The 27,961-nt window shown below is 37.6% G+C and overlaps 1 protein-coding gene across 1 annotated transcript in view; it reads left to right on the top strand.

Annotated features, from left to right (window-relative positions):
• Positions 1 to 27,961, top strand: part of LOC128990259 (protein flightless-1) — a 42,212-nt gene that overhangs the window by 8,836 nt on the left and 5,415 nt on the right. The window contains exons 8-23 of the mRNA XM_054412576.1: positions 469 to 710; positions 1,266 to 1,360; positions 7,019 to 7,089; positions 8,229 to 8,361; positions 9,682 to 9,795; positions 10,777 to 10,962; positions 11,139 to 11,317; positions 11,595 to 11,733; positions 15,642 to 15,814; positions 16,638 to 16,797; positions 17,553 to 17,642; positions 18,239 to 18,401; positions 20,474 to 20,642; positions 22,650 to 22,904; positions 24,081 to 24,213; positions 26,002 to 26,184. Coding sequence (XP_054268551.1) covers positions 469 to 710; positions 1,266 to 1,360; positions 7,019 to 7,089; positions 8,229 to 8,361; positions 9,682 to 9,795; positions 10,777 to 10,962; positions 11,139 to 11,317; positions 11,595 to 11,733; positions 15,642 to 15,814; positions 16,638 to 16,797; positions 17,553 to 17,642; positions 18,239 to 18,401; positions 20,474 to 20,642; positions 22,650 to 22,904; positions 24,081 to 24,213; positions 26,002 to 26,184 — 2,485 coding nt within the window. The remainder of the gene's footprint in view (positions 1 to 468; positions 711 to 1,265; positions 1,361 to 7,018; positions 7,090 to 8,228; positions 8,362 to 9,681; positions 9,796 to 10,776; positions 10,963 to 11,138; positions 11,318 to 11,594; positions 11,734 to 15,641; positions 15,815 to 16,637; positions 16,798 to 17,552; positions 17,643 to 18,238; positions 18,402 to 20,473; positions 20,643 to 22,649; positions 22,905 to 24,080; positions 24,214 to 26,001; positions 26,185 to 27,961) is intronic.

Here is a 27,961-nt window from a genome sequence, read left to right as displayed (position 1 = left end):
TGAAATTTATGGCCAGATTTGTGATGTTTACGACAAAGGAGGAATGAGTGAAGACTGTGTGAGACAGTAGAGAATAAACTTTAAAAATATCCGAATAAATTTTCACAATCAGGATTAGTGTTAGGCCTAGTGTGGCTGTTGAACTGATGGGAAAGTCAACAACAAAATCTGTGAAAATAGTTGTTTTACAATAAATAATTACATGGAACTCCTTCACAAAATTTTAAAATTGCGCAAAAGAACTTGGTCACCACAATTTTTGTGCCCTGTGGGTTCCAAAAATGTTATAACAGATTATCATATATAACTGAGTCTTGCTGCTGCATTCACATTCCTGGAATTTTGCAAAAAAAGTGGAAACTAAGTTTTAAGCCATTTTTAAAGCCTCTGTATGATTTCTCACTCAGCGTTCACTCATTACTTCTTCGCTAAAACAATTCCCTCTCACTCACTAGTTCCCTGTCGCAGGTGCGGGTCCCTCAAGAAGCTGATCCTCAGTGGCAACCGTCTGATCACTCTGCCAGACACAGTTCACCTGTTGAGCGAACTGCAGACTCTGGAGTTGAAGGACAACAACGACCTGGTGATGCCGCCCAAGCCTGTGGAGGCCCAGCGAGGCGCCGGCGTCGAGTTCTACAACATTGACTTCTCTCTGCAGAACCAGCTGAGACTAGCCGGCGCTGCAGTACCTGCCCCGGCGCCTGTCACTGGTCAGTTGTGGACGGAGACAATTTTAAACTTGTATTTTACTTTTAGTTTTTAATGACTTAAAGATGAATATTTTTTTAAGCATAATATGTGTTCCTTTTATTTTACTGGTAATGAAAGATCTCTTCTGGTACACTGATTATAAGTTTACACTAATGTCGTAGATATTTTTAATTTTTTTTTATGTGGGGGTCTACCTGAATGGGAAAGAGTCTAATCCAGAAACACTAAATTTACTCTATACACAAAAAATCGATTAAAATATTTCATTTTCACTGGCAGCACTTTTAACCTAGAAAGGTATTAGGTAGTTAAAATAAGAATTTATTTGATTTTTATAGTTTTGGTATAAGCTGTGTAAGTAAAGTTTTCAATCCACTAGTTTATAAAATATTATTTTTGTAAATATGCAGAAAAAAATTAAGAAAAATATACTTTGTAATTGTATGCTATATTCCTTCCTACAATCTTTGAAAAGTATTATCTTTTGAATATGTAATTTTATCCTATTTATATACTTTTGTAAACAAAGTTTACAATAACGTTTAACATTTCAGGAGCCAGCAAAGATCCTATTGCCAGAAAACTGAGACTCAGAAGAGGACGAAGGGATCATGAAGAGGCAGACTCTGATCAGGCGAAAATACTTAAAGTAAATTGATACCTAAATGTTTTTAGTTTTTATGTAGTACATTAGAACCTCGCTAATCCGACCTCGGCTAGTCCGACTCCTCACTTAATCCGTGCCATCGCCTTTTGGTAACAATGTTATCGCAGTAATATCGTTACTATTGGTTCTGATTGTGTGGAGACCATCATCATCTCCCGCAATCACGGCAAAATTCTTGTTTATCCCCCACGATCACGGAAACATCATCATCGTTTTCCGTGGTCATGGAAACATTTATCCTCATCCTCCGCAATCGTGGCAAAATAATAAACGTCTCCTGCGGTCACGGGTGCCTTATCATTAAAAGGTCCAAGCCATTTCCGTGCCATCCCTGCATGCACATTTTTAAGCTTACTACTCAAGGGATGGTTTCGCCGAAGAACCAACGTACCCGGTTTCAGGTCCTGCTCTTCAGGTACATCGTTTCTCTCAGCTTCCCTCCTCGAACTTTCTTCAGCTTGTCGATTCATATGTTTGATTTGTTTCACGTTTTCTTCATGCCATGCAGTCAAATTCATAGTTTCAGGAGAGTTTTCATGCATGAAGTTCCAATCCCCAGTTCTTTTTATTTCCCGACCAAGAAAAAGTTCTGCTGGGGAGAAGCCTGTGACGCGATTCACTCGCTGTCTGATGGCAAGGAGAGACTCATGCAAGTGTTGATCCCATTTGGTATGTTCTTTGTCAAACAAATGAATCCTAAACAGCTTCTTAAGCTCCTGATTTCTCCGTTCAGTAGGATTTGCCTGAGGGTGGTAGATTGGCGTTGTCCAGTGTTCAATAGCCCATTCATTTAGATTCCGTAACCATTGTTTTGACGTGAACGGACTGCCATTATCTGTGAGAAGACATCGTGGATAACCATAACGACTAAAGACATCTGTTCGTAGGATCTGTAGAATTCTTCCCGACGTAGCTTCAGGAACGGCAAATGCTTCGACCCACCTGGTAAAAAGGTCTGTCACCACCAAAATTCCAGTCTTCCCTCGAGATGTTCTGGGATATGGTCCCATAAGATCTAGAGCAACAACCTCCCACGGCTGGTGTGGCCGACGTCCTCTCATGCTTGTACTAGCTTTTTGGTTGTTAGCCTTGGTACAGGCACAGATAGTGCAGGATTGGACGTAGTTCTTGATGTCCCGATGCATATTTACCCAGAAGAAACGACGCCGAATCGAAGTGTAGGTCTCGTCTTGTCCTGGATGGCCAGCTTCAGGGCTGTCGTGGTACTTCTCTAGAATCCTTATAGCCTGAGACTTCGGAACTACAATCACAGGAGAAGATTCTGATAGATGAGATTTGTACATAAGTAAACTGTCTTCCAAGCGAAGGTTCTCATAGCATGTCTTGAACTGGAATGGGACAGCTTCAGAATGAGTGTAACGTTTGGTTATCTAGGATTTCATTCTACTACAAGCTGCATCTTCATTCTGCCATTTCTTTACCAATTCCAAGTCAATGTCACAATTTTCCCGTTGTGCCACCATAAGAACAGGCTCAATCTGTCTTAACTTCATTGGGACTGGAACTTCCCTCTCCATGAATTCTTTGGATATCTCACCACTGTCTACCGGGTTTCTTGACAAGCTATCAGCGGCTTGATTTAACTCTCCTGGGACGTGATTTATTTCAAAGTCAAAATCAGCCAACATTAAAGACCATCGCATCAGTTTTGACTTGGTCCCAGATACTTTGTTTAACCACTGTAGCGATGAATTATCAGTGAATAATTTAAATTTTCTTCCCTCGAGATACCCCCTGAATTTTCCTACTGCCCACACTACCGCTAGAGCTTCCTTTTCAGCTGTACAATAGTTTTTCTCAGAAAGGGAAAGTTTCCTGCTTGCATATTCAATGATATCCTTGCCTCCTTCTATCCGCTCTTGAAAGAGAACAGCCCCAAGACCTACATTACTGGCATCTGTCTGTAAGCATATTTCCCGACTGGGGTCCAAATAAGCTAATCCCGGAGAGTCACAGATGGATCTCTTTATCTCCCTGAAGGCTTTCTCTTCCGTCTCGGTCCATTTAAAAGGTTTATTTTGATGAAGAAGGTCAGTTAGAGGTGAAACCTTGGATTCAAAATGAGGTACAAAACAACTGTACCAACCGCAAAGGCCCAAAAACTGTCAAACTTTACGCTTCGTACCAGGTCTTTCGTACTCTTCAATAGCCTTGTTTTTCTCAGTTTGCCTCTCTAATCCTTTGTCTGTTAACACATGACCCAAATATTCTACTGAGTTGGACGTAAAGTGACATTTCTTCACCTGACAGGTAAGTCCATGAATTTTCAATCTTTCTAATACTCTAGCCAAATGTTCCAAGTGATCAGAAAATGTTTTGCTGTAAACTAGTATATCGTCCAAATAAACTTGACAAAATTCACCAACATAACCTGACAAAACTTTGTCCATCAGACGCATGAATGTTGCTGGGGCATTTTTCAATCCAAAGGGCATAACACGGAATTGATATAGTCCCCTTGGTGTTGAAAAAGCTGTCATAGGCCGAGATGATTCTTCTACTTCTACTTGCCAATAGCCAGAATTCAAATCTAAAGTGCTAAATACTTTGGCCCCACTAACTTGCTTAATCAGATGTCGTAGATCAGGCATTGGGTAAGCATCAGCAATAGTTTTATTGTTGACTTGACGTAAATCCACACAAAGTCTGTAGTCTCCGTTCTTCTTTTTGGGTAATACTATTGGTGAAGCCCATCCTGAAGATGACGGTTCAATTAGTCCTTGATTTTCCATTTCCTTTACTTTTTCTATAACAAACTTCCGTTTGTCAGGGTTAAGAGGGTAAGGTTTCTGTTTGACAGGTGTTTTATCTTTACAAGAGATCATATGTTTTACCGAAGTAGTGAACCCAATTCTGTCTGTAATTACCTCTGGAAAGATACTGAGTAAATTAATCAAGTCTGTTCTTTGATTAAGATCCAAAATTCCCGTTTTCAGTTCATCCAAAACGTTGTTTTCTAATTCTGTTCCCAAATCAAAGTGTTTGTCCTCTAACCATCCCAATCTAACTCTATTTTTAATGTCAAAAAATATTTCATTTGCTGTGTAATCTATCAACACACCGTATTTAACAAGGAAATCATGCCCTAGTATGATTTCCGGGATTAAATCCTTAATCACTTTTACCGGAATGTGAATAGATTCTTGAGAACATTTGGCTTCAAGAAAAGTAAATCCTTCGATTTTGTAATTTATATCTTGTACCGCACCTTTGACAGCAGTTACACCGTCTGGACAAACAGGTTTTAACAATTTAGCCACCGTCATGCCAATAAACGAATGTGATGCCTGAGTATCAAGGGCTGCAGTATAATATTTGTCACCAATCTGTATACAAATTGCCGGACGGGGATTACCCACACTCTCACTAGAAATTTGACCAATATAAGTTTTTTCTGACTGGTAGTTTTGGGACTTAGAAACTCTTCTAGAACCATTCTCGCCCCTATTAGAACGGTTCTGGTCTAGTTTTCCGGACAACGGGCCTTCACATGCCCAGTTTGCCCACATTGATAACATTTAAAGGAGTTATCAGGGTTCGAAGTTCTGGTTTTTGAGGGATAAAAGCTTACCTCTTCGTCTAGCTTTGCTACTATACTCCTGAGTTCGTCAAATGATTTTGGTTGAGCTACCTTAACTAGAGACCTAATCTTATCATGTAAAAGTTCCATAATATAAGTAACACTCTCGTCAATACTCCCACCATCATTCATTCTCTTAAACAACTGTAACTTTTGAATAACAAATGCCCCAGCTCTCATGCCACTAGGTTGAACATCCGTCAAGAATTTCTTAGTGATTAATGCTTTGACAGCCTCTGAATTAAATCTCTGCATAAACTCATGTTTGAATGTGTCCCATTCTAGACTTAGACCCTTAATGTTTTGCCACCAAGTACCTGCCTCTCAACTGTTGGCTCACAATCTGCAGATATATTTCTGACGGTATACACGTCCGTTTTAACAAAGACTCGCTAGTAGCTAAAAACGCTGTGGGACATTCCTCTAACCTGCCGTGAAATTCCGGTAAGCTGTCTTTTATAATTTTGGGATCCACAGCAGGCATGAATGATGGTTGGTATTCTGGATTATTCCAAGTAATTGTCTTTTCCTGTGAGGATATCTGTGTTCCGATAGCTTGAATTTTATTGTGAAATTTAGTTTCCATGTAATCAATTTTAGTTTCCAATTCATTTAATTTATCAGAGTTACCATCGAAATTTGTTTCTAATTTTGTAATTTTATCAATGGTCACGACAACATCTGACTCCAATGATTCAATTCTTTTGTCTAATTTTGAATAGTTGTGAGAAATTTGTTCCATAAATGATGACATTTTACTATTAATATCTGCCGACTGTGTGTCAAGTTTTTTTAGATTGGATATCTAGTTTCTCTGAAATTTTGGACAGTAGAGTACTCACCGGGTCAGGTTGTGATATTTGTTCTACCAACTGGGTATTTCGTCCTACCCGTGGTCGAAGCTCGTAGGCTTTGCTTCCTGTCTCCTTCTCCTCACTTTCTTCCAGGCCTTTCTCTAGCATTTCAGTTGTCAAATCTTCAACTCCTAATTTTGTCATTTCTTAATAAAAAGTCCTGTCACGGTCGCCAATTGATATCGTCAATATACGTGATTCAATTGATTTGATATCACGGACGATTAAACATTAAAAAAAATGACAAAATAAGTGTTAACAAAAACCATCTTCTTTATTACATTGAAACAACAACTAAAACTCTTATTTGTTTTTAACCAAAAACAATTTAAAAACATCTGACTATATAATATTTTATCTATATAAGAAACAGTCTTTTGGCAAAGAAATAAGAATATTATATTGAGGTGTTTTCTTTGTAAATGATTTATCATCGTACGTCACCGTGGTCATGGAAACATTTATCCTCATCCTCCGCAATCGTGGCAAAATATTAAACGTCTCCTGCGGTCACGGGTGCCTTATCATTGTCTTCCGCAATCAAGCTTAATCAATAAATTTCAGCTGAGCAATTAATCTGGACATTTTAAGCTGGGTTTTCCTAGACACGGAGTCGGCCAGCGGAGAGCGGACAACGGAGAGCGGAATTGAAATTAACATGGCATTCCGCTCCGCTGCTAGGAAAACAGTAACATTAAATTACCTAAGACAAGCTGAGTCCGCTCTCCGCGCTCCTCTCTCCGCTGGCCGACTACGCGCCTAGGAAAACCCGGCTTAAGCTCCTCAGATAATCCGACCCTTTCACTGTTCTGAAAATCATAAAACACTGTAGTACCATAAAATAAGGTTTGCAGGTATCTATGTGGTATATGACATTAGGATCCTTATTGTCTCAAATCAGTAAAGAATAATTAAATGCCAACTATGCAACACAGAGACACTAGTGACCTAATTAGCAACACAAGTCAATGTTTTTAAAACTGCAGGGTCTTTTTCTCCGAAGGAAGAGTAGTAGGAGGTATGACATTAGGACTCTTATAGTCTCTAATCAGTAAAGAATAATAAAATGACAATCCAATGAATACAACTATGTTTTTTAGTTATCTAATTTAAAATTATTTTTCCTTATCTATTTGACTGTTACAAATAAATCATTATTAAAAAACACCACATGTTTGTTTACAGGGAATGAAAGACATTGCAAAAGAAAAGAATAAACAGAAAACTCTTGAAGAAGTGAAAGCAGAATCACTCAAGTAAGTAATTTTACTCGTTCCATCAAAATATTTGGATATTTTACTTAGTTAAAGTAAAAGTAATGTTTCAAGAAAATCAGTTAACCCTGCATCTGGCAAACGACTATTGCCTAGTCTCTAAAACTATTTCCTCAACTGGCAAACGACTAGTCACTTGTCGTTTTAGCATCAATTTTATTGACTGCTAAGTTTCAAAAGAAAACATTACTGTATTTGTATTAGATATTGCTTCTGGTATGATTTTACACAGGAAATTCTAACATTTATTTTGATATATAGTTTGTTTTATTACTGTGATGTAACAATATTTTGAAAGTTGAGAATAAAAACATAGAATGACGCAACTGCGTTTTTAGCGTGGTGTGACGTAAAATTCACTCTTATATTTTTTACATGCACATAGTAATAAATATGACTATTTTTTCTTTTTTCATGTAAAGAATCATTTTCTAAACTTGCAACAGATTTCATCAAAATTTAATAATTTTTACTCCAGTTTTTGTGCTAACAGACATACATATACAGTGGACTCCTCCAGACCAACGCCAGTCCAGATAATGGGTTTTCCGGATAAATCAACGTCCTTAAAAACTCGTTAAAAAACGGACCGTTTAAATGGGTATTTGACTTGAGAGCATTGTGTTTAGACACGTGATCACGGGTCTCAAATCTTTCCCACGAGAACGGTCGTTTGAGTACCGCCCACTTCCTGCCGATCTAGTCCGGTTAAACCGATGTGCTGATAAAAATTGTCCGGTTAAAGAGATGCCATTTCCGCTGAGTGTAGTCCGGTTAAACCAATGTCCGGTTAAAAGGTGTCCAGATAAGAGGGAGTCTACTGTATTATAATTTGAATGGATGGTGTTTTTTACCTATGGGGACCAAAAATGAGTAAATTGGTCCCGTGGCTAGGTCATGCCATGTGACATACGGTTATAATATGGGAAATTCGATAAAACTGAACTTTTACCATAGAATGAGTACACGTTTTATTCAAAGTCATAGTACTCATGGTTTTACAGTTTTTAGTTAGAGTAGATCATAATCTAACTCATCATATCTAACGGTTTTCTGATATCAATAAACACACTAATTTTATTATCAAGTAACAATATGTATAATGTGTTTTTTCTACGCAGGCCGAAGCGATGGGATGAAGCTTTGGAAAAGCCACCCATCAATTATTCTGAATTGTTTGATGAGGATGCTGGTCAGATGCCTGGGTTGACCATCTGGGAAATAGAAAACTTTCTACCCAATCAAGTAGAGGAGGTAATGAAAACTTACACTAAATGGTTTACAATACCTGCATATAGTAATCCTTTGTTGCTGTTCTGGCAACTAGTTTCTGTTCTTCTGAACCATCATTAGGACTCAAGGCGTCAGGTGATAACTTCATTTGAAGGTCTTTAACAGAGTTCAATAAATAAAACCTATACGAGACACGAAAACATAGAATAAATATACGGTTACAAATATAAACGAAACACACAAAGGAACATTTACAAATACCTTCATCAGGCTTAAGTAAAGTCTAGACTGGCGGTCTAGGTGGTCAATGATGTCTGTCTCTCTCTTCTTATCACAGCTTCATGCTTATTCATTCATTGTTCCCCTCCAGTATCCTAATAGCTGTATTATAAATATAGTTGGATTGGAAGAAAAGTTTATCGTTCAAATCGTTCCGATGGTCGGTTTTAACTGCTCTGTACATTTAAAACTTTTCCAATGTGTTTCTGGTTAAACGGTACAGCAGTAATGTAAAACATCCATATTATGATTGATATCTGAATAGTTGTGGTTATTTAAAACTAGATGTTCTGAAAAATGTTATGTTTGGGGAGCTGCTGTATTTCTGGACAAATGTTCTTTGAATCTTTTCTTAAATGAGCGTGAAGTCTGGCCGATATAGTAGTTAGTGCAGTCATTACAATTTATTTTGTAGACTCCAGACTTATCGTAAATCGTTTATTCAGTTTCTGGTTGCTCTCTTAGAGATCCAAGTTAATTGTTTGTCTTGAACACAGTTAATTTTTTATGGTTCAGAAGAACCGAAACTATTTGTATAAATAGCAATAAAGGATTACTATATGCAGGTATCATATACCATTTTAAGTATAATAAAGTAGTCCATAAGCTAAATAACTATTTGAAAATGAAAACTCACAGTTGTATACAGTAGACTCATTCTCATTTGTGCATTTCAAGAAGTCATCAGTGTCTTGTCTGAAGGAGTGGTGCAAATTGACTGGATACATCTCATTACTACATTATGTCTGCAAAATAGTAAACTCTTCTTTATTTGCATTACTTACCACACCTTGTTATTGCTATTAAAAATCTCTTTTCTCCAGCTAATATTGTGATCCATTCTATTCACTAGAAGAATAATTTATCAAATGAGCTAAAATATAAATTAAGCTAATTACATTTTGAGTTTTAATTATGCTGTGTCAAGCTATGACTTACTGTTTGTATTGAAAATGATTGTAAATAAATATGATTATGACTATTTACTGTACAATTCATTACTTCTTGATTAGCCTTTGCTATATAATATCATAGAGTATAAAAAAGTTGTAATTTTTCTAGGTTGCTCATGGCAAGTTCTACGAGGGTGATTGCTACATTGTCCTCAAAACGTCAGAGGATGAATCTGAAAATCTGCAGTGGCACATTTACTTTTGGATCGGCGAGAAAGCTACGGTAGGTGCTGCCAACCTAGTCTAAAAAACGTTACTGTACAAAAGTGATGGTCTTAGAAATGTTCTATTAAACAGTACAATCTAGTTAAGTCGGACCAACCGAGGCCAATTCGACAAAGCAAAAATCCCTGTTAGCACGAGAAAGAGCAGAAAAAATCAAAATATAGTAACAATAACAGTTTCAACTACAGTGAAAAATACTTTTATTTACACCTAACAAAAATTAAAAATATTTACACATAACAGTAAATTAATAAATCAAGTACAATGACTCACCAAACCTGCATGGAGCGTTACAGTCAACCGTCGGTGCGTTTTGGTAACTGCGGAAAAACGGCAGTAACATTACCACACCTTACGCACTCTTACTCATATACAGCAACTGCACTGTCAAAATGCATATTAAACTAATTTTTTTGTTTATTTATCGCAAAGTAGTCCGGGTTATGTAAAATGTGACTCAAAGGCGGTAAACATAATGTGGTTGAACTGTATTGTAAATAGGGAAGCGAGCTGGTCTAGTGGTAGAGCACCGGACTCCGGCTCAATCACACCAATCACTAATAGATTTTGCCTAAGTGATAATGCCGCAACCTCTAGGCCTAGCCTGGAGTAATGTGAAAGTGTATTTCGAACTAGAAACTAGCGGAAATGTTTTGTAAATATTAGTATCAAGTACAAGAAACAGGATGAAAATTGTGTTTACTTTCCCCTTTATTAATTGCCATGGTTGACAAAAATGTCCTTCCCCCTACAGCTACCCTAGCAGACTGCATGAATTTCCCAGATTGCTAACTAGTACATGAGACACCAAATGTTGATACCCGATTTTAGGGAAATGATTTCGGCTTCACTAGGGGGACGAATGCAATCAGAAATGAAATATTTTGTAAAGATCATCGTTAGTTCAACAATCATTTTTTTTTACTATACACCCTAAGTGATGTCATATATCATATTAATTTATTTGTTTCACAAACAGCTGGACAAGCGAGCATGTGCCGCAATACACGCTGTAAACCTGCGCAACTTCCTGGGAGCCGAGTGTCGTACAGCTCGCGAGGAACAAGCAGACGAGTCGGAGGAGTTCCTGGCACTGTTTCCCGGGGAGATCGTGTACATAGAGGGAGGGCGAACGTCCAGCGGCTTCTACACCGTGGAGGATGTGGTGAGTGAAAGTCAAACGAGCCAACTAGTGAACAGAAATTGGGTTATGATAATTAAATATATGAACAGTTACACTAGTTATAATTATTGTGATAAAATTGTTTTCCTTTAGTAAAACCCCAATTCCATATTTTAAAATTGATTGAAGTCAACCTAACTCTTAGCCATTGGTTACAGGCTTACAACATAAGGTTGTACCGAGTCCATGGTGCCGGAACATCCGGAATCCATCTGGAGCCGGTTCCGGTTTGTGCAGAGTCTCTAGATCCTCGGTTTGTCTTCCTGCTTGATACCGGCTTGAAAATCTTCATGTGGTACGGCAAAAGGGCAAAAAACACGTTCAAGTCAAAAGCAAGGTAACAAAATTTAGAAGTAATTCGAAAAAGTTATAAATGACAATCTAATTTGTTGAATCTTTAATTATTAGAGATTCCTAGACATTAGCAAGGAAGTTTTAATTTGACTTATCAACCACAGAATGATCAAGCTTGAATGTAAAATCTACACTTTAACTTTTAATAATAAGAGTAAGGTTAACATTTATTGTAATCATATAGCTGTCAGGCTGCAGATACTCAATAGAAGAATTAATTACAACACTTTACTATTGACACCTTTATGTACTTTTTCCAGGCTCTTGGCAGAAAAGATTAACAAGAATGAACGCAAGAATAAGGCAGAGATAATTATGGAAACGCTGAACGACGAAAGCTGTGACTTTTGGCGAGCACTTGGCGAGGAGGATGGCATGAAACCAGAGGAACCAGTCATTGTAAGTATTAGTTTCAACAATCAATAATCTACATATCACCCGAATTTAAGAAACTCAAAGTACTTAATCTAAACCTCCCCTACTAACATAGAGTCATGGCAAATTTGAGATAATCTTCAGTGGTAATGGCGAAAACAAAAGCATCAACTGCGGTTTCGGCAAAATCGTGAAAATATTCCATGATCACGGCAAAATCAAAAACATCTCCCGTGGTCACGGTAGTAACGAGAACCTCTTCTGTGGTCTCTACAAAATCGTGAAAGTCTTCCACAGTCAACATCGGGAACATTTACGGTTACGGTAAAATCAAAAACATCTTCTGGTGTCCTAGCAAAATTCTGAAAATCTTGGGCAAGGCAAAAGTGTGAACGTCTTCTGCAGTTACAGCAAAAACATTATCTCTAATAGTGACAAAACTTTGACTATCACCCACACTTGCTGTAAAATCATAAATGTTCTACTGTACGTCATTTCAGAACCTTTCTGCTATCACAAAAATAAAAGCTCGGCTCAACCCGACCTGAATTTGTTCTCAAATTTTTGCTGACCCAAACTGATACCTTGGGGCCAACTGTTGATCCGACCCGACCCAAAAATATGAGGACCCACAGACCCCTAATAATGTATACATACTAGACAGTTACTGAGGTTATGTTGTATGTGTACAGGAGCATGTCAGTGATGACTACAAGATTGCACCACCACGGCTGTACCAGGTGAAGCTGGGAATGGGCTACCTAGAACTGCCTCAGGTGGAGCTAACACACAACAAGCTGGACCATACACTACTGCAGAGCAAGAATGTCTACATACTAGACAGTTACTGAGGTTATGTTGTATGTGTACAGGAGCATGTCAGTGATGACTACAAGATTGCACCACCACGGCTGTACCAGGTGAAGCTGGGGATGGGCTACCTAGAACTCCCTCAGGTGGAGCTGACACACAACAAGCTGGACCATACACTACTGCAGAGCAAGAATGTCTACATACTTGACAGTTACTGAGGTTATGTTGTATGTGTACAGGAGCATGTCAGTGATGACTACAAGATTGCACCACCACGGCTGTACCAGGTGAAGCTGGGAATGGGCTACCTAGAACTGCCTCAGGTGGAGCTGACACACAACAAGCTGGACCATACTCTACTGCAGAGCAAGAATGTCTACATACTAGACAGTTACTGAGGTTATGTTGTATGTGTACAGGAGCATGTCAGTGATGACTACAAGATTGCACCACCACGGCTGTACCAGGTGAAGCTGGGGATGGGCTACCTAGAACTGCCTCAGGTGGAGCTGACACACAACAAGCTGGACCATACTCTACTGCAGAGCAAGAATGTCTACATACTAGACAGTTACTGAGGTTTTGTTGTATGTGTACAGGAGCATGTCAGTGATGACTACAAGATTGCACCACCACGGCTGTACCAGGTGAAGCTGGGGATGGGCTACCTAGAACTCCCTCAGGTGGAGCTGACACACAACAAGCTGGACCATACACTACTGCAGAGCAAGAATGTCTACATACTAGACAGTTACTGAGGTTATGTTGTATGTGTACAGGAGCATGTCAGTGATGACTACAAGATTGCACCACCACGGCTGTACCAGGTGAAGCTGGGAATGGGCTACCTAGAACTGCCTCAGGTGGAGCTGACACACAACAAGCTGGACCATACACTACTGCAGAGCAAGAATGTCTACATACTAGACAGTTACTGAGGTTATGTTGTATGTGTACAGGAGCATGTCAGTGATGACTACAAGATTGCACCACCACGGCTGTACCAGGTGAAGCTGGGGATGGGCTACCTAGAACTGCCTCAGGTGGAGCTGACACACAACAAGCTGGACCATACACTACTGCAGAGCAAGAATGTCTACATACTAGACAGTTACTGAGGTTATGTTGTATGTGTACAGGAGCATGTCAGTGATGACTACAAGATTGCACCACCACGGCTGTACCAGGTTAAGCTGGGGATGGGCTACCTAGAACTGCCTCAGGTGGAGCTGACACACAACAAGCTGGACCATACACTACTGCAGAGCAAGAATGTCTACATACTAGACAGTTACTGAGGTTATGTTGTATGTGTACAGGAGCATGTCAGTGATGACTACAAGATTGCACCACCACGGCTGTACCAGGTGAAGCTGGGGATGGGCTACCTAGAACTGCCTCAGGTGGAGCTGACACACAACAAGCTGGACCATACACTTCTGCAGAGCAAGAATGTCTACATACTAGACAGTTACTGAGGTTTTGTTGTATGTGTACAGGAGCATGTCAGTGATGACTACAAGATTGCACCACCACGGCTGTACCAGGTGAAGCTGGGAATGGGCTACCTAGAACTGCCTCAGGTGGAGCTAACACACAACAAGCTGGACCATACACTACTGCAGAGCAAGAATGTCTACATACTAGACAGTTACTGAGGTTTTGTTGTATGTGTACAGGAGCATGTCAGTGATGACTACAAGATTGCACCACCACGGCTGTACCAGGTGAAGCTGGGAATGGGCTACCTAGAACTGCCTCAGGTGGAGCTAACACACAACAAGCTGGACCATACACTACTGCAGAGCAAGAATGTCTACATACTAGACAGTTACTGAGGTTATGTTGTATGTGTACAGGAGCATGTCAGTGATGACTACAAGATTGCACCACCACGGCTGTACCAGGTGAAGCTGGGGATGGGCTACCTAGAACTGCCTCAGGTGGAGCTGACACACAACAAGCTGGACCATACACTGCTGCAGAGCAAGAATGTCTACATACTAGACAGTTACTGAGGTTATATTGTATGTGTACAGGAGCATGTCAGTGATGACTACAAGATTGCACCACCACGGCTGTACCAGGTGAAGCTGGGGATGGGCTACCTAGAACTGCCTCAGGTGGAGCTGACACACAACAAGCTGGACCATACTCTACTGCAGAGCAAGAATGTCTACATACTAGACAGTTACTGAGGTTTTGTTGTATGTGTACAGGAGCATGTCAGTGATGACTACAAGATTGCACCACCACGGCTGTACCAGGTGAAGCTGGGAATGGGCTACCTAGAACTGCCTCAGGTGGAGCTGACACACAACAAGCTGGACCATACACTACTGCAGAGCAAGAATGTCTACATACTAGACAGTTACTGAGGTTATGTTGTATGTGTACAGGAGCATGTCAGTGATGACTACAAGATTGCACCACCACGGCTGTACCAGGTGAAGCTGGGGATGGGCTACCTAGAACTCCCTCAGGTGGAGCTGACACACAACAAGCTGGACCATACTCTACTGCAGAGCAAGAATGTCTACATACTAGACAGTTACTGAGGTTATGTTGTATGTGTACAGGAGCATGTCAGTGATGACTACAAGATTGCACCACCACGGCTGTACCAGGTGAAGCTGGGGATGGGCTACCTAGAACTGCCTCAGGTGGAGCTGACACACAACAAGCTGGACCATACTCTACTGCAGAGCAAGAATGTCTACATACTAGACAGTTACTGAGGTTATGTTGTATGTGTACAGGAGCATGTCAGTGATGACTACAAGATTGCACCACCACGGCTGTACCAGGTGAAGCTGGGGATGGGCTACCTAGAACTCCCTCAGGTGGAGCTGACACACAACAAGCTGGACCATACTCTACTGCAGAGCAAGAATGTCTACATACTAGACAGTTACTGAGGTTATGTTGTATGTGTACAGGAGCATGTCAGTGATGACTACAAGATTGCACCACCACGGCTGTACCAGGTGAAGCTGGGAATGGGCTACCTAGAACTGCCTCAGGTGGAGCTGACACACAACAAGCTGGACCATACACTACTGCAGAGCAAGAATGTCTACATACTAGACAGTTACTGAGGTTATGTTGTATGTGTACAGGAGCATGTCAGTGATGACTACAAGATTGCACCACCACGGCTGTACCAGGTGAAGCTGGGGATGGGCTACCTAGAACTGCCTCAGGTGGAGCTGACACACAACAAGCTGGACCATACACTACTGCAGAGCAAGAATGTCTACATACTTGATTGTTACCTTGATCTTTTTGTATGGTAAGTAGTTCTCCCTCTTCTAGTTGCAAACAAATATCAATACCTTCACATTATCCTAGTGCGATCCTAAGCTTTTTGATCTCTCTGAGAGTTTAAGTCGTGCTTTTGGAAGCTGCTGATGGAATTGATCCCAGTTATCGTAGCAAAATTGTAACATTTATTATAATCGTGAATACCTTGGATACATCATCAATGTCACCCGCAATTTTGGGGGAAAACGATCATTTCCCGGGGTCGCAGAGACAAGATGATCGTGTCATGGGGACATCCCCATCGACACTCATGGTCACGGAAATATCATTGTCAAATTGTTGGGGGGGGGGGGGGATACAATCATCTTCTGATAAAATTATATTCTCCCTGAACTGCGGAGGCATCAATTTAGTAACTTACCACTGTGAAGATATTATAATCTTCAACTATGATTGTAAAGATGTCATAATCATCATTTGGAATCACAGGAATATCATTATAACTATTCCGATTGTGTAGACATCATCATTGTCACCTGTCATTGTAGGTACATCGTCGTCATTGTCTTCCTCAATAGTGGCAATATTGTTTACATCCTTTGAGTTTGCAGGAATATAAGGAATATAATCACTGTCCCTCGTAGTATATAATCCTAAATATTTCCTGCAATTGCGGTGATATAAAGTTACGATATTCTGATTTATATTTAAGCACTGATATCTAATATCTATCTGATCCAGGCTCTTTGAAAGTGGATCTTAGACTTACCACTCACCACAAATAAGATGGAGTATACAAAAATCATTTAATCAAACAATAATTATGTCCAATCCAATATCCAATGTGACAGGTTTGGTAAGAAGTCTACAAGGCTAGTTCGAGCAGCTGCTGTGAAGCTGTCTCATGAGTTGTTCAACATGATGGACCGTCCGTCTCACGCTCTGGTCACCAGGGTGCAAGAGGGGACGGAGACACAGATCTTCAAGGTCAAGTTCACCGGCTGGGACGAGGTGAGCAAATGCTTGAAGTTTCATGAGTACAGAATTATGAATTGTCTGTTGATTATTGTAGACTAATTGTGTTACCAATACTTTTCACCTTCATGGAGGAAAAGCTAGCAGGCTTGAGAAAATGCTACTTTTTGAGGAAAAATATCAATAAAATATAAACATCTAAATAATCTGAGAAAAGAGTTTGACACAGTTTCAGTCAACAGACTTTCAGATATTATGTAATATGTACCTCTCGGGAGTCTTGTTCAGAGTTGAGTTAAGGCTGGGTATGTTTTTTGAAGGGTCAAAATATGAAGTTGTATGTTTTGTGAATGTTTTGCTATGAACTGCCCGGAATTCTTTTCTCAAATGCGTTAGTTGGGTGTCTATTTTTCTTCCTTATTTCTATACTTTCCTGTTTGTTCTTTTGTTGCCACAGTGAACCTCTGGTTGTTGCATTTGAAAAACCTAAATTCAAAGCAGTAAGCTTCAACCTCCCAATACATCTTATTAAAACATGTAAAGTACAGTTTCAAATGTAAAAATGCATTGAGTAGAATATTAAATGAGTTAATCGAATTTATTAAAATAAAATAACCCTAGTATTAGCAAACATATATCAATTAAAAAAATACTGTTCAGTTAAAAAAATATCAAACAAAAGCAACAAGATAGTGTATGGTAAATAGTATGACTGATTTCCATAACCATATTTTTTCCTGAGAACACCTTTTAACAGAGAACACTTATTAATTGTTATCTTTGACTGTAAGGTGATCGCAGTAGACTTCACAAGAACAGCAGAATCTGTACAGAAGACAGGAGCTGACCTCACTAAGTGGGCTAAACAACAAGAAACAAAGGTAAACAATGTGAATTTTTAAGTTTGTTGTTTTCAGTTTGTGTTAAGTTTGTGTATTTTTCCCAGTTTCAAGAAACAAAATACTTAAAATAGGTTAAAGTTATGGTTGACACGCAAGTGACAAAACTTACATCAAACCTTTTAATTCCTCAAGAACCTGGCAACCATAAGGTAAATTTACATTACGTTTCCCATTGATTATCAATCATTTAGTGTTTTTTTGAATTTGAATTTTTAATGGTGATTTGTTCATACTTGAAAGCTTGTAGAATATTTAAAAAATCAGATTTTCAACGGAGTGGCTCTAGCGATTTTGATTAAAATTTAGTATGTTATGGTCATTTTAATTCTAAACAAAATGGTACAGCTCAAATTGCTGTAAAAATTACAGTTCAAAAGTTATTGGAACTTTTCAGATTTTCCCTATAAAATATCACAGTTACTCCCACTGTTTGTTAACAAGCCAATCTGAGAAAGTATGTGAACAGATTGCTGATACCGCTCATTTGCTTTTATAATTTTAAACCCTCTTTCATAAAAGTTCAAACGAAAAAGTAGTATTTTAATGATAGTATAATACAATGTTATTTCTGACAGGCTGATTTGGCAGCCTTGTTCACTCCAAGACAACCTGCAATGAGTGTGACGGAGGCACAACAACTGATGGAGGACTGGAACGACGACCTGGACGCAATGGAGTCTTTTGTCCTAGAGGGAACGATCAACAAGAAGTTTGTACGGCTGCCAGAGGAAGAAGTCGGTAAGAAACTGTAAAACTAATGTATCTTTTTATAAAGGATTGAACGTGGGATTTCTTCATTAGAAGTAGTGTACGATTTAGAAGCTGTATGCAGTGTTTCCGGATGGATTTTTAGATCATGAGCGGGATTAAAACTAGTCGCAGGATAAAACGGCATTTTTGGCTATGACGTCTATTTTAATTTTTGTTCTACTTAATTTTAGAGAAAAAAAAACTATCTCCATTGTATTAAACTACTGTAGCAAAATATAATAGCAACTAGGTGAAACCCGTCGAAATCGATGGTTACTTTCAAGGCTTGCGCTAATTCATCTAACTGCGATAAATTAAGTGAAATTATACATATTTTGAGCATTTAGCATTGTTTAGAGAGTAATAAGTGTAAAAACAATAATGATATTAATTGCGTTAGTTTCCAAATATGGTTTAACATTCAATGAATAAAATATATCCCATACCGTACGTCATCGGAGTTATTATTAGTATGTTCACTGGTATCTCTTCTTTTGGAAGAACCTTTAGATAGTATTAAAATCGTATTGGTGGATCTTTTGTAGTTAAAAACTTCCGCGATTTCATCAGTGTAATAAAGATTAATCTATGATTTTATTTGAGAAAAATATCTGTTGAGAAAACACGTTCTAACTTCAAAGGGAGGTTCATCCGTTACAGTGTAAGTTTGATCTTTCCATTGTCACGACGCGTCAGTTCATATCGTACTTCTGTGCCAATGAATAACCCTCTAGAATAGTTTTTAGAAATCGGTTGTGGGGTTGCATTTAAAGCTAATAAGACACTTCTACACTTATTATTTTGTATTGTATTACACAATCGAAGATTTTTCCAATGATGGCAATAACCTCATGAACATATGATGATCTGTCTAGAATAATGATAAATTTTAAAATCAGAAAATAACATTGCAAATACTTCTTTTGGACAATTCAGTAACTCTCAATAAATTAGTGTTGTTTAGAATACAATTTAAAAATTAACAGCTGTTTCATTAAAAAGTACTATCCACATAGTCAAAATGTAAACTCATCTTTGGAGGGATCTTTTAAAGGCTTCTGGGGCAGAGCCGTAAGGGAATTTATTACGTTTTTCTTTTGATAACTTATCTATAGACCAAGACCTTTATTTGGACACCCCTACCAAGTTTCTACACCCAGTCGTTCTCTCAAATTAGTGGAGACAAAGTTTCCAATTAAATATTTAGATTCCCCCATGTTAATCTTATGGGAGGAAATCCAACTTTGATGGAAGATCCAGCCCGAACTAATTAAGATTTCAAAAAAATAAAAACACTTTGCAAAACTACAGATCAGGACCATTCTTTTGGCACTTTAATCATCAAAATCGGTCTAAAAATGAGGGAGGAGTTCTGTTTACAAAAATCGGCTTAGCGTATTATATATATAGATAGATGTCTAAACAACTATTTAAAATCAAACATGATATGTCATACATAACACTTAGGATTAAACAAAAAAAATCTTGCAGGATAAAATGGAATTTTCCATAATTTAAAAGAGGGATTAAATGGGATCTTTTGACCCAGTAAGCGGGATTATTTTTTTGGTTGTGTGGATACACTGGATGCGAGATCAAATAGATATTGTCAGATTCAATATACCATTTTACTGAATTGTTCTAACACAAGAAGTAGGTTTATTTAATTAAAATTTAGAGTGTTAAATAAATATCTGACGTAGTAGCTGTTGTTGTATGCCTCTACTAATGGCTTGATTTGATTTTTCACTTATTTGATTATCTTTGATAACCATTGGTTTTACTAAAATACAAGTACTTAACTTATCACCAACCAAATTTAAGAAATTTAATTATCATAACTGCACTAGATCTAGAACAATTACTTTTCTTTAGATTTTGTTTTTAATAGGCCCTTAGCTAAACTCACCTGGTTTATGTTGATTGAACAGGCTGGTATCAAACACACCGAATCGATTTCATGTTGAGTTTACACACATTTTTTATGCTATTCATAACAGTTGCAATGTCAACAATTTCTGTCTTTTATGTTCTTGACGTCAGTTTTTTGTCTTCCTTAGGCCACTTCTACAGCAAGGACTGTTATGTGTTCCTTTGCCGCTACTGGGTGCCGGTGGAGGGGGAGGGGGAAGCAGACGACGCTCCTCCTGAAGAAGATCATCAATGTGTCGTCTATTTCTGGCAAGGCAGAGACGCCTCAAACATGGGCTGGCTTACGTTCACCTTCACGTGAGTTAGCCGATTGCACCTCCCATGCAACTTTAATTATCATTGAATAGCTCCGTCTAACAGTTCGCAAATAACTAAGTTGAATATTTTCAGAAAACCAAAACACTCAAACGTTCTAGCTGTGCCGATGACAACACAGTCAGTTTAACGTTTATTCAATCGTTGCAAGTGCTGCCAACCTTTGGATTTTCAAAAACAAAAATCCCACACAGTAAAGCATGTCATTTGTAATTTGCATAATTGTTTTTTGAAAATCACAATTTCACAAAATTTGTCGTTTGCAAGCAACGTTGTTTGACGGAGATATTCAATTATTTAATTCTTTCATTTATTATATAGTGGACATTCAGTAATACAATACATTAAAACTTTGGCAGTTAATTGATATCAATTTGGGATTACTGAGCTAGGAGCGTGGAGATATTGTTGACAAGGCTAAAAACAGATGTAAAGTATTATGGTTTCTTTGATTTAATTAGGGATGGACGGGATTGAATTTTTAGTTCGGGACGGGGTGGGATTTTTATTTCCTTCCCAATTTTCGGGATTTTTTTCTATGCATAAAAAGAAAGTCTTGAGTATTGCAGTTACCAAAAAAAGACAAACAAAATCAATTTTTATCGTTTGTGGCACTGATCTATAAAAACCAAAAAATGGGTTTACAGGTACCTATAGAAACTTGTGACTTGTGATCGAGATGACTCGCGGTCACGGGGTGATCGTCGGTATGACTCGCGGTCACGGCATGATCGTCGGTATGACTCGCGGTCACAGCATGAATGTCGGTATGACTCGCGGTTACGGCATGATAGTCGGTATGACTATGCGGTCACGGCGCGATCGTCGGTTGGTCTCTGCGGTCACCAGGTGATCGTCGGTATGACTCGCGGTCACGGCATGATAGTCGGTATGACTACGCGGTCACGTCGTGATCGTCGGTATGACTCCGCGGTCACGGGGTGATCGTCAGTATGACTCGTGATCTCGGCGGGATCGTCGTTATGACTCCGCGATCACGGCGCGATCGTCGAAATCACTTTGTGTCCTGCGTTCGAGGAGCTATCGTGAACATCTCTCGCAATAGCGGCATCATCGTCACTTGCGAAGCAGCAAAATCACCAACGATCAGACTAAATCTTGTCCCGAAAAATTCCCGAATCAAATGTAATCCCGTCCCGATAATCGGAAATATTTTTTTCCCGAAAAATTCCCGAAATTTCGGGACCCGTCCATCCCTAGATTTAATTGAGAAACTATTCTTAAAAGAAAACAATAATAATGTTTTTTATGCAATATTACATTTCAGTTCAAATTCAGTACATGCACAATGCACATCCACAGCAAAGCAAGTAACATTGATATTTTAGTAGATGCACAAAATGGGAACAAAGATGTGTTAACACTGTCAATCACAGTTTATTGCCCACAAACTATGTCAAAATTCTGCCAAACACACCGGAAAGTTATGGCTTTTATCTTGTTGGCTAAAAACAAAAATACAGACCTATACTGATGCCAAATTATGGCAATGGCTTGTCACAGTGTTAATCAATACTTATGCAAGAAAACTATAGTGTGGGAGCTTAAATATCTACAAATAGAAACTATCCCTTTCATCAATATTAATTTACTGTCTAAATCTAAGATTTATCCAGCAATCAAATGCATCTTTGGAGGTGTCTCATTATCTGATCGTCTACTCAAGCCTGGTCCCTGCAATAGGTCAAAATATCAGTGTTTTGTTGGGTTTATATTTCAGTGTCCTTATCTCTGTAATTTTCTTTAGTAAGCCATACTGCCAATCCTTAAAATTGTTTATTGATTGGCCATCGAATAAAGTATCCATACGAGCTTCCAACTTTATGCAGCAAGCTAGTCTACATCTAACCACTATTCTTTACCTCCCTAGTGGTAGTTGATACCCCTCTTTGAGGCAGAATCATCTTAGCAGACAGAGACCTTAATTTATAGACATCATTGTTTAAAGTTTTACTCTCCCTTTCACAGGTTGCAGAAGAAGTTCAAGGAGTTGTTCGGCGAGAACCTGGATGTAGTTAGGTTGCACCAGCAGCAAGAGAACTTAAAGTTTCTGGCACACTTCAAGCGCAAAATGATCATCCACCTGGGTAAGCGCAAAGAGCCTCGGCCGAAGAACACTCCGTTACCGGTGGAGCTGTACCATCTGCGGGCCAACGGAGGGCCGCTGTGTACAAGACTGGTGCAAATCAAACCTGACGCAACCTCGCTCAACTCTGCCTTCTGGTGAGTCACTAATATAATGTCAAAATTATTGGTGGATTATAATTTTACTATGCTTTTTCTGACATTTCTACTGTGATAAATTAAGCCTTTTAAAATGAATAGTTACTAATCAAAGAAAGCAGAAGCCGTGATTGCGACAAAATCCTAATCATCTCCTGCGCTCTTCTGTTAGTTAATTTTAAAGGCCTATTTTTTTATTTCTCTGTAGTATTTTTAGGTATGTCCTTTTACGTCTTTTATACTAGCAGAGTACCTGTCCTTCGTCTGTGGTTGAAAAACAGTTTCACACTTAGGCCTAGTGATACCAAGGCAAGTGCATACAACTTAAGGTGCCTTTTCCTAGCTGCGGGGTGCGGCGTTCAATGCATTTTTAGACCTAACCGCAGACAAATACGGACTAGTGTTTTCCTAGACTTTGTGTTGACATCAAGTTTCTCTCACAGAACCACTTGCACAACAACACGAACTCCTCGGTCCTCTAGAGAACCGCACCCCGCTGCAACAAGATCTGAATAAGATCTGATGCGGGGGGGGGGGGGGGGGTTGTTTCCCTAGCTTTAGTTTTATTTTTGAATTGCTGTATTTTTTTATTCGTGTATCAGCTTACAAATACTTCATTTTACAAAATTTAAACAATGTTTATGCCGACAGCAATTTAAATTAAGAGGAAGCTCGTTGAAAATATCAGTACATGTAAAGACCATGAAACGCTCATAAAAGATTGTTCATTATTAGAATAGAATATGAAATCTACATGAAGTATCTTAAGTTAATGATAGAGATAGGTAGCCACTACCTCTGGATTAAAAAGCGTCATAATTAGGGGTAGTAACCTAAAATTACAATTTAAAAATTTATGAAAAAGCAAATGGTCTGAACATTACTTCTCTTCAATTGACAAGAATATACAAATATCTATTTTTTTGAATAAAAACTCTTTTAATTTTTAAGGTGTGTGTTCTAACACATGTTAAGTATACTACCTCTGATCTTCTGATATTTTAATTTATTTATGCTCTGATCTTAACTACCACTAGTAAGTGGGTGGGTATAAAGTTTTATATGTAGCTAGCAGTTGTATTTTCATCATTGTTTCTGTACACCCAATTTGTATATTAGGTCTAATCTTTGATTTTTTTCTGAACTACTAAATTTAGATGTTTTGTATGTTTCCAGCTATATCCTGAAGGTCCCGTTTGAGAGTGACGAGGAGACAGAGAGCGGTATTGTTTACGTTTGGCTCGGCTCTAAAGCGAATCCTGATGATGTACGACTCATTGAAGAAATCGCAGATGAAATGTTCAATAATGTAAGTTGTCCCAGATTTAATATGAGATATTATATGAGAGGAACTATGTTTCTATTTATTGCTAATTTTTGTGTGGTATAAAAATGATTTAGATGATTGAAGTTAATTTTCATAGGACAACATTAGTTAGTATTAACTGACCTGGTGTTAGAGGCTATAGGACCATGTTTGAATCCCAGCATTTGCAGATTTGGCTATATAATAATTTAATAACCCATAAGTTTGCAGGTGTAATTGTTATAGTTGTGAAGATAATTTATTTTGTGAAGGGTTCCTTTGTTTAGTTTGAGAATTTATTTGAAATATAATTTTTTATGAGGTAATTTAATTAAGATAATATAACATTTAAATTGTAGAATTAGGAGGATAGCAGCTAGCTTACCTTGAAAAGTGCAGGTAGGCCATAGAATATACAGAAGAGAGACTAAACACACAATATTTCATCCCCTGGGGAACTTTGTCAAGTGTAGAGAAAGTGAAGAGAGTTTACAAGTCAGACTAGATCAATAAGGTGTTTTAAACATAACCTTAATCTTATCATAGGTAGTTACCTATAACATCATTTAATATTTAAACTAAAACCAATTATTTGTGTTGGTAACTGTAATTGTTTTTTAGTTAGTTTAACCGTTCTCTATCAAATTATTAGTTCAAAATAAATAAGTAGTGTGAACTTAAAGGTTTTTATGTTTCCTATAGACTGTTTTAGGTTTTGCTAGTTTACCTCGCTAAAATTTATGTGCTGATGTAGCTGTTTGAAATACTTGTTTACATTATTCATGCTTATGTAACTTTTTTCAGCAAAAAAAATCTACTGATGGTGTAAGTGATGTGGAATAAAATAAATGTGATTTTACTAAATTTCATGTATTTTTGTTTTTTGTAACTTACAATATTCTTAAAGGTTAAATGTTATTTTACTGAAAATTCTTCAAGCATCAGAAATTATTTGATCTTTGGCTTTCCAACGATCCAATCATTTCTGTTTTGTTGGTCCTATGGCTTATATGAAAATATTTAAAACTGTTGTGTCATATGACATACTTAACATGTTTGAAAATAAATATGTAACATACTTTCATTATTTATTTTTTATGCATGTAGTAAAAGAAATCGCGTTTACTCGATAACTATGGTTTAAAACGGGTTTAAACTTAATTTCGAAGTGAATCCCTTACTCAAACTCATGTTTCCGATTTCAACTTTTTATGTACTTCAGAAACCTACTAATCCAAACTAATCCATTCTGTTTCCTGAAAAAGTGTTCAAAGAAATTACAATGTTGTTTCCATTTTCCTTGTAACTAGCTACAAAACTTATCAACATTACTTAATAACCAATCTTTCACTTTATCAAGTTTAACCTGTAATTAATTTCCATCAACTAAGAAAAAAAATATATTAAAAGTGACAAACACCATTAAAAAAAATTGCTTATGTCTTTATATTTACTTTTTCTCATTCCTATTTTTTAAACTAACTACTTGAGCTCTTCTGTCAATAATTAAAACTGTTTTCTTCAGAACTATTACTTATGATAACTCGATATTCATATTTCATCAGGCGATTCACATTAGCTGATTTCAATCAAATTTTCAAAACTCCTTGCTATGGTAAAAACTTTTTACCCACCCATATTTTATTGTACTTGTAGTTTTCTCTTATGTTTTCATATTTTACAACTATGACAATATTTTTATCCTTAATAGATTAAATTTATTGAACATAATAAAAATAAATAAAATATATACATTCTAAAAGTAGAATTAACTTACTTGTTTTATCACAGCCATGGATCACTCTGCAAGTACTCAACGAAGGAGAGGAGCCTGATAACTTCTTCTGGGTTGCACTCGGAGGTCGTAAACCTTACGAAACAGATGCAGACTTCATGAACTACACCAGACTCTTCCGCTGTTCTAACGAGAAGGGGTATTTCACCGTCTCAGAAAAATGTTCAGACTTTTGTCAGGTTGGTATAGTATTGCATGAATAAAAAAATTCTTTACTATATCCGCAGGTGGTGTCAGAATCAGTAACTTTTGTCTATGGGTTTTATGTAAGAACTTTATTGAATGAATGAAAAAATTCTTTACTATATCCGCAGGCGGTGTCAGAATCAGTAACTTTTGTCTATGGGTTTTATGTAAGAACTTTATTGAATGAATGAAAAAATTCTTTACTATATCCGCAGGCGGTGTCAGAATCAGTAACTTTTGTCTATGGGTTTTATGTAAGAACTTTATTGAATGAATGAAAAAATTCTTTACTATATCCGCAGGCGGTGTCAGAATCAGTAACTTTTGTCTATGGGTTTTATGTAAGAACTTTATTGCATGAATGAACCAATTCTTTACTATATCCGCAGGTGGTGTCAGAATCAGTAACTTTTGTCTATGGGTTTTATGTAAGAACTTTATTGCATGAATAAACAAATTCTTTACTATATCCGCAGGCGGTGTCAGAATCAGTAACTTTTGTCTATGGGTTTTATGTAAGAACTTTATTGCATGAATAAACAAATTCTTTACTATATCCGCAGGCGGTGTCAGAATCAGTAACTTTTGTCTATGGGTTTTATGTAAGAACTTTATTGCATGAATAAACAAATTCTTTACTATATCCGCAGGTGGTGTCAGAATCAGTAACTTTTGTCTATGGGTTTTATGTAAGAACTTTATTGCATGAATAAACAAATTCTTTACTATATCCGCAGGCGGTGTCAGAATCAGTAACTTTTGTCTATGGGTTTTATGTAAGAACTTTATTGCATGAATGAACCAATTCTTTACTATATCCGCAGGTGGTGTCAGAATCAATAACTTTTGTCTATGGGTTTTATGTAAGAACTTTATTAAATGAATGAAAAAATTCTTTACTATATCCGCAGGTGGTGTCAGAATCAGTAACTTTTGTCTATGGGTTTTATGTAAGAACTTTATTGCATGAATGAACCAATTCTTTACTATATCCGCAGGTGGTGTCAGAATCAGTAACTTTTGTCTATGGGTTTTATGTAAGAACTTTATTGCATGAATAAACAAATTCTTTACTATATCCGCAGGCGGTGTCAGAATCAGTAACTTTTGTCTATGGGTTTTATGTAAGAACTTTATTGCATGAATGAACCAATTCTTTACTATATCCGCAGGTGGTGTCAGAATCAGTAACTTTTGTCTATGGGTTTTATGTAAGAACTTTATTGAATGAATGAAAATATTCTTTACTATATCCGCAGGTGGTGCCAGAATCAGTAACTTTTGTCTATGGGTTTTATGTAAGAACTTTATTAAATGAATGAAAAAATTCTTTACTATATCCGCAGGTGGTGTCAGAATCAGTAACTTTTGTCTATGGGTTTTATGTAAGAACTTTATTGCATGAATGAACCAATTCTTTACTATATCCGCAGGTGGTGTCAGAATCAGTAACTTTTGTCTATGGGTTTTATGTAAGAACTTTATTGCATGAATAAACAAATTCTTTACTATATCCGCAGGCGGTGTCAGAATCAGTAACTTTTGTCTATGGGTTTTATGTAAGAATTTTATTGCATGAATGAACAAATTCTTTACTATATCCGCAGGTGGTGTCAGAATCAGTAACTTTTGTCTATGGGTTTTATGTAAGAACTTTATTGAATGAATGAAAATATTCTTTACTATATCCGCAGGTGGTGCCAGAATCAGTAACTTTTGTCTATGGGTTTTATGTAAGAACTTTATTGCATGAATGAACCAATTCTTTAC

This window comes from Macrosteles quadrilineatus, unplaced genomic scaffold (assembly GCF_028750875.1).
Source record: "Macrosteles quadrilineatus isolate MER2022 unplaced genomic scaffold, UCM_ALF_1.0 Scaffold_1__1_contigs__length_201487025, whole genome shotgun sequence".
In the NCBI taxonomy this organism is placed as follows: Eukaryota; Metazoa; Arthropoda; class Insecta; order Hemiptera; family Cicadellidae; genus Macrosteles; species Macrosteles quadrilineatus.
This window is presented reverse-complemented; position numbering and strand designations above follow the sequence as displayed.